Source organism: Leopardus geoffroyi, chromosome X (genome assembly GCF_018350155.1).
Source record: "Leopardus geoffroyi isolate Oge1 chromosome X, O.geoffroyi_Oge1_pat1.0, whole genome shotgun sequence".
Taxonomy (NCBI): domain Eukaryota; kingdom Metazoa; phylum Chordata; class Mammalia; order Carnivora; family Felidae; genus Leopardus; species Leopardus geoffroyi.
In genome coordinates this window covers 13298197-13312528 of record NC_059343.1, presented here as the reverse complement: position 1 = coordinate 13312528, position 14332 = coordinate 13298197, and the positions used below count along the sequence as shown (strand labels likewise).

General features: G+C 43.0%; 1 protein-coding gene across 3 annotated transcripts in view; it reads right to left on the bottom strand.

Moving 5' to 3' along the window:
• Nucleotides 1-391: 391 nt before the first annotated feature.
• Nucleotides 392-14332, bottom strand: part of TXLNG (taxilin gamma) — a 54952-nt gene continuing 41011 nt past the window's right edge. The window contains exons 7-10 of one of the 3 annotated variants that reach the window (XM_045472414.1): nt 13491-13565; nt 6903-6995; nt 4530-4625; nt 392-3390 (exon numbers count right to left, since the gene is read on the bottom strand). In XM_045472414.1, the coding sequence (XP_045328370.1) occupies nt 3076-3390; nt 4530-4625; nt 6903-6995; nt 13491-13565 (579 nt within the window). In that variant the 3' untranslated portion in view covers nt 392-3075. Of the gene's footprint in view, nt 3391-3804; nt 4355-4529; nt 4626-6902; nt 6996-13490; nt 13566-14332 lie in introns of those variants that run through there. The other 2 variants (XM_045472415.1, XM_045472416.1) reach the window with 2 other exon arrangements.

Here is a 14332-nt window from a genome sequence, read left to right as displayed (position 1 = left end):
GCCCCATGTCGGGCTCTGGGCCGACAGCTCAGAGCCTGCTTCGGCTTCTGTGTCTCCCTCTCTCTCTCTGCCCTTCTCCCACTCATGCGGACTCTGTCAAAAATTAAAGTTTCTTCTCTGCCTGTTACACCTAATTCTCTTGTTCAAATAGGTACACCCTGGAATGTTCTAGGAGCAGTCAAGGCTTGTTTTTTTAGGGCTCAACAGCAGCTAAACTTCTAGGATTTTTCTAGAGTCAAAGCTAAGGTACACACGGAGGCCTGCCACACGAAGTGAGGCTTCCACCCAGTCTCCATCCCTCCCAAGGCCTAAGAAACCAACTATCTACAGCTGTCTTTGGAATCCTCAGACACATTGTTAGACACATGGGGAACAAAATAGAGAGAAGCCGTTAAATTTATCATACATATTTACTTCATCTATACAGAATCGAGTAGATAAAATCAGATTCACATTAGTGAAAAATCTCTACAAAATGTCTTTGAAAAGCAAAACAAGACTGCCTCTGAACAATTCGTATCCTCATGAAAGACGTGGGCTGTAAAAAATAAAGCAGTGTGTTTAGCACAAACTAGAAGATCTCTGCATCTTTTTTCACAGTTATTTCCATCTACAGTCTGAAAGAGGTAGATTTTTCTGCAACACCTGAGAATTGAATTGTGATAACCAGGTGTAATAAAGGCAGTTGCATACATAACTAAAAAAAACACTGGTCTCAAGACCAAGAAATGTACTCCTAACAAGTCTGAGGGTGAAATGGTCCATGATCCAAGTATTCTCTACTCCTTGGAGTCTACCGCCACTAGAAATAATACACAGCAAGATCCCAGGATGGTGCAACAAATGCAACTGAAGTGAATTCGACACTTAAACCTTTTCTGGACCAACCTAAGAGCATTACAGTGTTCTAGAATATGGTGGACACAGGGCGTGCTACAAAGCCACAACACTGAGCTGGTGAGGTGACAGCTTGGGGGTGGGGAGGAGATCGCCTCAGAGGGTCCCATTTGTTTTGATTCACAGGGTTAAGGGGAGGCAAGATTCTGAAAGGATACCTAGTGCATCCCAAGCAGAATCTACCTCCCTGAAATGCCGTGATCGCATCTAGCTACAAATACACATAGTAAGCCAAAAGCAGCAGGCCAAGTACTGTTAATCACATTGCTTTATAAAGCCCTTGAAAATATGCAACAGGTCCAAGATTTACATCTTCCACACAGGACAAGCACCACAAAGAAACGTGGTGGGCTACACAAATGGCTTCAACAGTAAGGGCTGTACATCCAGCAGAGTTCTTGTGAAATATCATTAGTACTAATTTCAAAGTAGGTTATATTTGATATATACCTTCATCTCCTCTAGGGGAAACGAGTCCAACATTTCATCTAGTAGCAGAAAGGAGTATTTATAAGAAGAGGCCGTTGGAGGAGGGGTATTTGTTTTTGCTTCCAACTCCTTTAGACAGTAATGACAGAATGTGCTCTGTGCTTTTCTTTTCCTCCACTGTCTGACCCCTCGATTTCATATGACCGAGGGTGGAAGTTTCCTTTAGACAACTTTGATTCTCTGAACCCAGTTTAGACTAGGACTGTGACAGGACTTTACAATTTTAAAGAGAAAACCTTTTTAACTAGACAGAACAAACTTCAGTCCAGTGAGCAATTTCAGTTTGATAGTTGTGCTCAGTGGAATGTGCTAGAGCATCCATTCTAGTAGAGCCTTTTTATTTCATAAAGTATTTTCAATGCAAATCAGAGCAAAGTCCAAGCTTTCATGGTGCAACCTGACCTCTCATTTGCATAACTCAGCCACACTCAACATGATTAAGAACAAAGGAAAGCCGAACAAATTCAGAAGTGACATGCTTCAGAGGGCAAGTTCCCCCAGTCCAAGCCAATTGCAGAGACCTAGATTAATTAATACTGGCTTTTCTCTTAAAAGACAGTAAGAAAAGGGGGTGGTAGAGCCACACACCAAGAGCCTAAGTAATGGATCCTGACTACTTAAAACTCTCTGCCAAGTCTTCCCACAGTTAAAAATGTGAGTTCCAGTCTTTTCTGTTTGGAAATAAAATGTTTCGGTTAGCATGATCCACAATTAAAATTCCCTTTTTAAAAACCTGGAGAACTGCTGTTGGGATTCACGCAACTAGCTGAACACCAAATTTCAAGTAGCCAGAAGGCAGCAGAGGAGGGACTTCCGCTTGATGAAAACTACACGCGAATTGAACCCTCCCCGGCTTAAAATGACAACCACCAGTGGCTGCTTTCTGCGGGAAGTGGAGGATGTGCACCCAAATCCCAAACAAAGCCAACAAACGACCATATTCCACGGCGGTCCAAGTGTCTAGGTGGTCCAAGTTCAAACACTGGTTCTAGTTCTAACCTGAAACCGAAGCAGTAGGATTGTTTTTAGTCACAAGATTAAGCCTGTTTGTCCAATGATTTGCCTGTATATACTATTTTAAAAGTGACACCTTTATGTACATAATCTGCCGAAACTTTGAATAATTTGAGGCTTGCAGCCATGTCAATTTGTCAAGTGATATAAATATTATCAAAAAGCTAATCTGAATCAAAGATGCTATGCTGGTTTCTGACCCAACCCTACTTTATTTTTACTTGGCATTTAAATGGACCGTTAAGACAAAGCTAATCATCTTGATTTCTTTTTGAGTAATATTAATCGGGGGGCCGGGATGTTTAAATGAATATGGTTTTCACACCAAGGAACCATTATCAGAACAAAGTTCCCCTGTAATGATCGGTCCCATCTCGAGTGAAATGAGAATAATTCTGTGCAAGGAATAGGGAAGATAGGACAAAGCAATGGTCACATGCGTTCGTTCCAATGGAGGGAAATGAGGCAGATGTGCAACACGGCTGAGGAAAACGTATTGAAGGAAAACTATTCAAAACTGCTAAGCAGCCTCCTGTACCACGTAAGTCCAGTAGTTCTAAGAAAATACAGATATGGTAGAAAAAGTAAGAAAATTTTCACCACAAAACCAATAGTTACTACTAACAGAAAATTATACACAAAATATAGCTCTCGATACAGTGATCATACTTCATTTCAGTCGACGGACTCGATACCTGGCCCGGTGGACACGGCCGTTCTCTCCTTCGCCGCCTTGGGCACGGCCTCCGGGGAGACTCCCGGGGCGCTTTCAGAAGCAGTGTTCGGCTCCTTGGGGGACACCGGGACAGCGCAGGGCTGCGTCCCAGGCAGTGCTAGGTCCGCACCTGCAGCCCTCCCTGAGACCTGCTCCTTCAAGACTTCCACCTTCTCATTGAGCTCGTTCCGTTCCGTTTGAAGAGCCCTGCACAGCTTCTCTAACCGGTCCAGTTTTATCTGAAAGGCCTTGTACTCTTTATCACGGACAGTTTTCTGTAAGGAAAAATGATTCCTGTGACCTCGTGGAGTACAGTTTACGGGATACAAAATGTGAACAAATCGGAGTCCCGTCAGAAACTACTTGTTTAATCCCCCTCTTGAACGGGCTCCATTTCCTCAAGCACCACCTAACCGTCTAGCCAGCTTCACTACATACCTAGCTACAGGCACCAAATGTATTTAACACGGTTAACGTTATCCTAGGGTCCCGAAATATCCAAAATCCACTTTTTACATTTTGCGGGGCGCCTGGTGTAGCTCAGTCGGTTGAGCATCAGGCTTCGGCCCTGGTCGTGACCTTGCTGTTCCTGAGTTCGAGCCCTGTGGCCGGCTCTGTGCTGACAACTCGGAGCCCGGAGCCCGTTTCAGATTCTGTGTCTCCCCTCCCCCCCCTTCTCCCTCTCTCTGCCCCTCCCCCGCTCACGCTCTGTCTCTCAAAAATAAACACTGAAAAAATTAAAAAAAAACATTTTGTAGCGATCAACAATTAAGGGAATTCAAGATACTCCTCACAAAGCTAAAGATAAAAAAAGCTAAGGGCCTGATTAAAAACAGAAAACTCATTTCTACATACATTTCTTTTGTTAGATGAGAACAAGATTCAAGGCTGGAAAAAAAGCAGAAAGAAAGGCACTGGAGTTGTTCTCTGTACTCCACTCCCGCACCGGGAGATCGGATCGGTGCTTCTGGAGGTGGGCCCTGCACCGGCAGCCCCAGGAGACTGGTTCGAAAAGCTGATTCCTCAAGCTAGTGAACCGAACTCTGGGTGGAACCTAGCCATCTTGGTCTTAAGACCAAGCTTGTTAACAAGCTGGAACCTGAGGCAAGTTCCAGTGTGAGAACTGACTCCCGTAGAAGAAAGCGAAATCCACATGCCTTCCGGCGATCTCCAGCAGAAGCCTGGACCGACTGAGCGGGTAGTAGGAAATCTGTTAAGGCCTCCCTCGGGGCCCCCCACCTACAACCCCGAAAGACACTTGCAGATTTTGCGAAGCTGTCCCCCCACCCCCGGTTCTGGCCAGAGCCCTTGACTCCGGCCGTGGTGTCCCCACACGCCCCCTGCCCTGTTAGGGCCTGAGCTCCACGAGTCCCCATGACTACAAACACACCTTACTCACGGGAAACCACCTCACCTCTTCAGCCATTTGCAGAAGCGCTTTGTTGTTGTTTTCCCATTTGGTACGCCATATTATTGTTTCTTTTTCCAGTTTTTTAATTTTCTTTGTCATCTGGCAATCAACACAATTGCAAATGTAAATTCTAAGTTCCATTTCTTAGCTGTACACCCTGTCCCACCACAGAAAAGTTTGTTCCGCCCCGCCCCCGTCACTGCACCTGCCTTGCCCAGCTGACAGCTGTGCCCGTCCGTTGGCGGCAGAGCTGATCTCAGAAGCATCTAGGGCGGCAGCAGCGGGAACCAAAGTAGGGGTTTCACATTATGAGACAAACAAATCTAATCTCCTCGATTTCAGAGGCAGCAGCACATGGAGGAAGCGGTCAGACACCACACTGAATTCTCGGCTTAGGCTGGAGTGCGTCTCTCAATCCAGCTGAGAGACCTCCTCCCCAGACTGTACAAAAACATGTCCACGTTAGGAGTCTTCTGTTCATTAAACTAATTCATCTGATTCTTGGAAGCACAGGGGTTTCTACAGCTCCCCGCAAAAAAAGAATTAGTGACGTACCGCAAGCCCCAAGACCGTATCAGTTTTGGAACTATCGGCAGCGTAACTTCGCGAGCACTCCAGTGAGAGAGAAGGATGAAAGTAGTTCATCCTTAGCTTTGAGCATCCTCACACCTCACGGACTGGTCGACTTCAGGTTTTGCTAACAATAAAATGGCTCCAAAAATAAGGGGAACGTTTTTAAACTTGCACTACAAGAACCCAGTTTTCAGAAACTCACAATGAGAGTTATCTGCGCCTGTCAATGAGTCCCGTTTTCGAGATTCCTTCATGCCCTGTTGACCGTGCCCCAGCCCTGACCCCAGCTGAGGCACTGAGCCAGGCGCCGTTAAGGGAAACAAGGGTATGACAGAGCCAATGCCCGGGGCCGTGGGTTGTCACCCACAAAACGAACACCACGCAGAGTGGGACAAAGGCCATGCGAAGAGCTCGTGGAAGACTGGGGTCGAGTGCTGACCGACAGTGATCTCCAAGCCACGAGCGGCGAGGACAGCGACTGGAGAGCCCGTCTTAAACGGTTCTGCCAGAACAGCGTGCTCGGGAGCATGCTGTGCAGAAAGAGCACCCCTCAACTTGAGCCCCAGCTGGGAGGACTGGCAGGCAGAACTGATCCACCGCTCACCAAATTCCCTAGATTACCGGGTCTAAAAATACCCGAAGGTGGTAATTTGAGCGCTTAACATGGCCAAGTACTGTTGGAATTACTCGGCTTTACAGAGGATAGGGATTTTTGTTATTTTTAATGAGGAAGGCACAGCAAGGTTAAACCACCTGTCCACAGTCACATTACACGGGACCGGGACGCTGCCTGGAGCACACACTCCCCGCCACTGCACACGGTCCAGTCACAGTCATGACACACCCACCGAATGCTCACAAAGTGCCAGGCGCCGCCGTACTTGTCTCCAACCCGCCACCCTTTTCCAAGGACCCATTTTAAGGGGAATATGCCACGTAAAAGGAGAATGAATGGACAGATTTAGGGATATATGTGTACATATTCTGGTTCTCAGCTTGGTATCAAGGATATCGCTTTCCTTGATGTGGGCAGGAAAATTAAACCGAAGCCGAAGACCGAAAGGGTTTGGATGAAGGAGAAAGAATTCAGTGGGGGTATAGTTAAAAGAAAACGAAAAGCTAAAAATGTAGAAAACACTGGGGCGCCTGGCCGGCTCAGCTGGTGGAGCGTGCGACTCTTGATGTTGGGGTTGTGAGTTCAAGCCTCATGTTGGGTGTGGAGATTACTTAAAATAGATAATTAAATTTTTTAAAAAGGTGGAAACACTGATATATATATATATACATATATTGATTACATATATATATATAAAAATATACATAAATGTGTTTGCCTCTCTGTGTATATATATAAATATAAATATAAATAAAAAATATATATATAGATATTTAAATATATCTATATATATAAAATCAACCAACCAAAATGTGTTCTGGGCTTGGATGTCTTTAAAAAATCTCCAAAAACACAGAGCTTTGTGAAGGAGGGGTGGGGTGTCACCTGAGTGAATAAAACAAGACGCAACAACAAAAAAAGAAACCATTTATGTGTAATGACAAATTGTATTTGACAGAGGAATTCACTTTAATAAAGCTAGTATTTAAGAGCACAGAGCTCACTAGCTACACGGACTACCACTCCAAGGGCAAAACGACCACACAGGATGCCACTAGAGGATCAGAACAGGGCAAATGAAGACTGTACCAGAACAGCATCAGCTCGTCCAGGCAGTGATCATGCTTAACATAGCTTCTTCTACTAATTCCCTTTTACGTAATATTCTACTAAAAATACGCAAATACCTTTTCCATCTCCTGCCGGAAGGTTGTAAACAGTTCATTGCTTTTTGCCATGGTAGTCTGGAATTCTTCAAACTTATCCATATAAAGAGAAAGCTACAGAAAAAAAGTATGAAATATTCTGAGTTCCAGGTAAACCATTTGAAATCCCAAAAGACTTTCCAAAAGAACATTCTATGTTTAAGCATTAGTTACTTGTTATAAGTGACAGAAGGAAGAGCAGACACAAAGCAGCCCTCGGGTGCTGGACAGAGATAGCTCAAGTTCCATAACCCACTGAGATCCACTGAAACTTAGCAAGTTTCGTGGACTTAAACATCTTTAGAAGTAAATGTTTAAAATGTACAAATATTTACTAGCTCCAATCCACCAATTATAATAAAAACTGCTGTGGTTGGTAGAACTGCAAATTTCATACAACTAACTGTTCCCGAACTACTCCCTCTCCTTAGATTTGAAAAACTGTCCTTGGAAAAAGAGCATTCTTTTAGAATATCACCTGCACAGTTCTTAGCTTGGTATCAAGGACAGCTCTTTCCAGGGGCGCCTGGGTGGCTCAGCTGGTTAAGCAACCGACCCTCGGTTTCGGCGCAGGTCATGATCTCGTGGCTCTTGAGATCGAGCCCCGTGTGTGGCTCCACATTGACAGTACAGAGCCTGCTTGGGATCCTCTCTCCCTCTCTCTCTGCCCCTCCCCCGCTCATGCTCTCATTCTCTCAAAGTAAATAAATAAACGTTAAAAAAAAAAAAAAAAAAGGGCACCTGGGTGGCTCTGTCGGTTGAGTATCCGACTTCAGCTCAGGTCATGATCTCACCATTTTTTTTTTTTTAATTTTTTTTTTCAACGTTTATTTATTTTTGGGACAGAGAGAGACAGAGCATGAACGGGGGAGGGGCAGAGAGAGAGGGAGACACAGAATCGGAAACAGGGGGCGCCTGGGTGGCGCAGTCGGTTAAGCGTCCGACTTCAGCCAGGTCACGATCTCGCGGTCCGTGAGTTCGAGCCCCGCGTCAGGCTCTGGGCTGATGGCTCAGAGCCTGCAGCCTGTTTCCGATTCTGTGTCTCCCTCTCTGTCTCTCTGCCCCTCCCCCGTTCATGCTCTGTCTCTCTCTGTCCCAAAAATAAATAAACGTTGAAAAAAAAAAAATTAAAAAAAAATAAATAAATACAATAAAAAAAAAGAATCGGAAACAGGCTCCAGGCTCTGAGCCATCAGCCCAGAGCCTGACGCGGGGCTCAAACTCACGGACCGCAAGATCGGACCGCGAGATCACCATTTAAGTTCAAGCCCCACATCGGGCTCACTGCTGTCAGCCTGTCAGCACAGAGCCCGCTTCTATCTGCCCCTCTCCCGCTTATGCTCTCCCCCCAAATAAATAAATATTAAAAAAAAAAAAAAAAAAAAGGATAACTCTTTCCTTAACATATACAGGAAAATGAAACAGAAGGTGAAGCATTGGTTTGGGTAGGGAAAGAAAGAATTCAGTGGGATGGGGTTTTTTGACTTACTTGATTTTGACCGGTTTGGGTCTTGAGGACCATGGCTCAAAGTACACTTTAAATACTGGAAACTACCCTGCTTGTAAGGACCATAATAATGTCCCTATTGCATTGTATAATCTCAAAAAGCTTAAAATGCATGTTCACAGCTTTTTTAAAATTCTATTTGGTTTTTTATTTTATTTTTATTTGAGAGAGAGAGGGAGGAAAAAGGGCAGAGGGAGGGAGGGAGGGGTGGGGGGGTGGGAGGAGAGGGGAAGGGGGAGGGAGAGAATATCTTAAGCAGACCCCATGCTCAGCACAGAGCCCAACTCAGGGCTCAATCCCCTGATCCTGAGATCACTACCTGAGCCAAAATCAAGAGTTGGGTGCTCAACCGATGCCACCCAAGCATCCCCACAGCCACTGTTACTGAAGATGCAACATCCAGGTAGACTGTCCCATCCGAGAGCTCAATGCTGGCCCACACTGGGTAGTTAGTAAGTGGCAACTACCATCACACCTGGCCTTACATGCCTGGATTACAGAACAATGGGTCAACAAACACCAATTCGACTCTATCCTCAACAAATGCTGGAAACTGACGTGGTAAGAACACAGAATGAGACCAACTCTTGGAAAGGACAGCCACATTTAGGGACTAGGAAAAGGAAGACGTGACAGCAAAGGAAACTAATAATCAGATAACACGACCCAGGGTGACACAGACCGCAAACATAAGTTACAATGAGAACAGTCCAACAGAATCAGAGCTGCCTGGGAGCTTCACAGAAGGGTCCTCTGGTGCTTTGCAGGGACTCCCACACTCAAGTCTATTTTCCAGGGGCGCCTGGATGGCTCATTCAGTTGAGCGTCTGACTTTGGCTCAGGTCATGATCTTGCAGTTCTAGAGTTCGAGCCATGCGTCAGGCTCTCTGCCATCAGTGCAAAGCCTGCTTTGGATCCTGTGTCCCTCTCTGCCCCTCCCCTGCTCGCTCGCTCTTTCTCTCTCTCTCCCTCAAAAACAAATATTAAAAAAATTTTTTCAAGTCTATTTTCCAAAGCTGTACATAGATAGACTTTATATACCTTTTCCATATCAATTCTCTTCTCCACTTACATGGACAGCAGAGTTTATGGAGCTAATAAGGGGTTCAAATTTCCTAGAAGCAATCTACCACAATCCTAAGTTATAGTGGGAAGTTCAAAAGACTTCTTAAATTTTCACTCTAAAGTTAGTCTAACTTCATAGGAAATGAGTATCAATCGCCACACTGTAAAACAGGCCTGAAGACAAAAAGCATTGAAAAAGAGGTGGTCATAAAGATTCACAGCAGTCTCAATGTATCAATGCATTTTGGAACTAATATAGAGTCCTTACATTAAAACACGTTTATTATCTAATAAAATAGATAATACTTTCTTCAACTGAATATAATCTAGTTACTTGGAAAAGGGTGAACTACAGGTAAATACCTAATTTCACCTGTCTATAAAGACACAGGAAGTCTTTTCTCTATCTTTTCTTTGAGTGGGGAGGCAGCGTCTGCTAGCCTTACTCCACAGAAGACAAACACCAAGAAAGGTTTGCATTAGGACAAAACTAAGGGGTCTGGGTTGGAAAATAGGGAAGCAACATAGAAATGCCTCGGCCCACATGGTTTCATGGATGAATTCCACCAAACACTTAAAGAAGAGCGAATGCCAATTCTTCTCAAACTATTCCAGAAAACGGAAGAAAAGGGACACTCCCCAACTTTTTTGTTTATGTAAGGTCACCATTTAGCCTGAAATCAAAGCCAGATACGAATACTATAAGAAAACTACAGGCCAAAATCCCTGATGGATAAACTTGCAAAAATTCTCAACAATCAACAAAATACTAGCAAACCAAATCGAAAAGCACATTAAAAAGATCACATACCATAAATCAAATGGGATTCATCCCAGTGATGATGCAAGGATGGCTCAACATACACAAATCAATATACGTGGTATTTCACATTAACAGAATAAAGGAGAAAAACCATATGATCATCTCAACAGATACAGAGAAAACATCTCACGAAATACGACACCCATTGATGATATAAACACTCAACAAATGGGGTACAGAACAAACATACTTCAACGTAATAAAGGCCATATGTGATAGACCCACAGCTAAAGGTTTAAAGCTTTCCTTCTAAGATCAGAATAAGACAAGGATGCCCACTCTCACCACTTCTATTTAACACAAGTACTAGAATTCCTAGCCAAAGTAATTAGGCAAGAAAAATAAAAGGCATCCGAATCAGAAAGGAAGAAGTAAAATTATATCTGTTTTCTGATGACACAATCTTATGCACAGAAAATCCTGAAGACTCCACCAAAAAACTGTTACCAAAAAGAAAAAAAAACAACCAGAACTCCTATTTACAATAGCATCAAAATCAAGAAAATACTTAGAAATAAATTTAACCAAGGATATGAAAGATCTACATGCTGAAAACTAAGACACTGATGAAAAAACTTGAAGAACACAAAATGGAAAGATACCCTGTGTTCATGGATCAAAAGTCAGTATAATTAAAGTATCCATACTACCCAAAGCCATCTACATTTAATCCTTATCAAAATCACAATGGCATTTTTACAGAAATAGAAAAAGTAATCCTAAAATTCGAATGGAACCACAAAAGAGCCAGAATAACCAAAGCAATCTTGAGAAACAACAAAGCTGGACAGAGAGGCATCACGCTCCCTGACTTCAAAGTATACTACAAGCTAAGTAATCAAAACAGTATGCTACTGGCATAAAATCAGAGACACAGACCAATGGAACAGAGCTGAGAGCCCAGAAATAAACCCATACAAATATGGTCAACTAATATTTGACAAGGGAGCCAAGAATACCCAATGGGGAAAGGACAGTCTCTTCAATAAATAGTGTTGGGAAGGGGCGCCTGGGTGGCGCAGTCAGTTAAGCGTCCGACTTCAGCCAGGTCACGATCTCGCAGTCCGTGAGTTCGAGCCCTGCGTCAGGCTCTGGGCTGATGGCTCAGAGCCTGCAGCCTGTTTCCGATTCTGTGTCTCCCTCTCTCTCTGCGCCTCCCCCGTTCATGCTCTGTCTCTCTCTGTCCCAAAAATAAATAAACGTTGAAAAAAAATTAAAAAAAAAAAAAAAATAGTGTTGGGAAAACTGGACCCCTATCTTACACTACTCACAAAAATTAAGGACTTAAACATAAGACCCAAAACCATAAAACTCCTGGAAGAAAACATAGGTTGAAAAAACTCCTCAACAATAGTCTTGGAAATTTTGGTTATGATACCAAAAGCACAAGCAACACAAGGAAAAATTAGTAAGTGAAGACTACACTGAACTAAAAAAGCTTCTGCACAGCAAAAGAAACAATCAACAAAATGAAAAAATATCTGCAAACCACATACCCAATAAGAGTTAGTATACAAAATATCTAAGGGAATTCATATAACTTGATAGCAAAAAACAAATATAGTCCAATTTAAACATGGGCAGAGGGCCTGTATAGACATTTTTCCAAAGACGACACACAGATGGCCAACAGGAACATGAAAAGGTGCTCCAACATCACGATTCATCAGGGAAACGCACATCGACACCACAATGAGATATCATCTCACACCCGTCAGGATGGCTATTATAAAACAGACAAGAGATAATAAACACTGGCGAGGGTATGAAGAAAAGGGAATTCCTGTGCACTGCTGGTGGGGATGTAAATGGGTGCAGCCACCATTAAATCAGTACAGAGGTTCCTCAAAAAATTAAAAATTAAAAATACAACATATGATCTAGGAATCCTACATCCAGGTATACTGTATATCCAAAGGAGACGAAATCACTATCTCAAACAGATCTATGCACTCCTGTGTTCACTGCAGCATTATTCAAAATAGCCAAGATAAAGAAACAACCTAAGTGCCCACAAAGAGATGAATAAAGAAAATGTGGTACATATACACAATAGAGTATTAATCAGCCACTAAAAAAAAAGAAATGTTGCCATTTGTGATAATATGGATGGGCCTTCAGGGCATTATGCTAGGTGAAATAAGCCAGACGGAGAAAAAACACTGTATGATCTCAGTTACATACAGAATCTAAGAAAGCTGAACTCCAATAGAAAGTGGAATAGTGTTGTCAGGGGCTGACGGGAGGGGGATACCTGAATATGATGGTCAAAGGGCAAAAACTTTCAATTAGGAGATGAGTAAGTTCTGAGGATCTAATGTACAGCATGGTGACTATGCTTAACAATAACGTTATCATATACTTGAAAAGAAAAAAGCAGGGGGGACCCAGGTGGCTCAGTCGGTTAAGCCTCCGACTTCAGCTCAGGTCATGATCTCGCCCTTCATGGGTTCAAGCCCTGTGTTGGGCTCTGTGCTGACAGCTCAGAGCCTGGAGCCTGCTTCTGAATCTGTGTCTCTTTCTGTCTCTGCCTCTCCCCTGCTCGTGCTCTCTCTCAAAAATAAACAAACAATAAAAAAGAAAAAGAAAAGAAAGAAAAGTAGGAAGGATCCCCATGAAAACCACCGCCTCCACAGCTCTATCTAGGAGTAGAACTGTATGGTGGTTGACAGTTTTTAAAACTACCTGTTACGTGCTCACCGCACAAAATTCTAAAGATTTTAGGTTCAACTATATGAAATTGCCATTTTTGTAGGTCAAAGAAGTACCAGCAATTTTGTAGAATTCATCTTAATACAAAAGAGCTACACAATCTGAAGATTTCTCAGGTTTTCTTTAGTTGGAAATCAGCAGACACACATGGGAACAGACTGGGAAAGGGAGGAAATACCTGGAAAGGGGGCACTGCAGACAGCATCACCAATTGTCCCCGTCTGCCTGAGACCTAAGTGTTTCCAGGGACACGGGACTCTGAATGCTAAAACCAGGAAAGTCCTGGGCAAGTCAGGATGAGCTGGTCACCCTAAGCGAAGAGAAAAACTCCAGGAGGGACACGTGATCTACTCTCAGTTCTGGCTGGGAATAAGCACGAGCATCTTAGAGAAAATTCAAGATATGTATCAAATGAACCACAGATTTTTCTTACAAACGCCGCTACCCCCTGCTGTCAAGTTACCTGCTGTTTTAGTTGTACTTCTTGCTGTTTCATTTGTTCATATTTGTGCCTTGATTCTGTTGCTTCTTTTAATAACTAGAAAACAGAAACATTCTGGCAGAATACTAATAGTAATTACAAATATGACTATTATGTCAAATGATCAGAGTCTGGCTTAATCCTTCCACTCATTTTTTTTAGCAAAAACTACAAGCCTATAGATATTTGTTACATCAACTGCTCATTACCTATCGTCTTCAATCTGTTCCCCTTGTTAACACTAAGGAATGTTGGAATCATCTTTTACTGCTTAGAAAGAGTACCGCTAGAGGCCTAATAATAGGTTTAACAAAACTCAGGGTTAAATTGTTATGTTTCAGGTGAAAAGACAAGTCTGGTATTAGAAAACAGGGCTCAGAATCTTGACATTTATCTAAGTGACTTAGAAAACCACGGTACTCCTTGAGAACCAAGATGAGGCAGAGCGAAAGGGTATGGAGCAAAGCAGTGAAATCAGACACCAGTTTCTGATCACTTTTTAAAAAGCAGGGGAGAAGTGGATGAGCGCTTTAATTTATATACTTGAGTTTTCAGGAAAATTATATAGCTAGGTTGCATAGTCAACAACTGTTGAAATTCAGTCCCTGAAGGAAAATGTCACACATAGTCCAAATAAGCCTGGAAAAGATATTAAACCAATTACAAAGTATAAACGTGCAACGTAGGCATGTGCGTGTGTGAATGTACAAAATTCATACTCCTGCTTTGGAAATGACAACCGTTTCTTCCAACACGCACAGGACAGCATTATCAGTTCACACAGAAGGATCGTGCTGTATGAAAAATCTCTCTCTCCTAAGCCT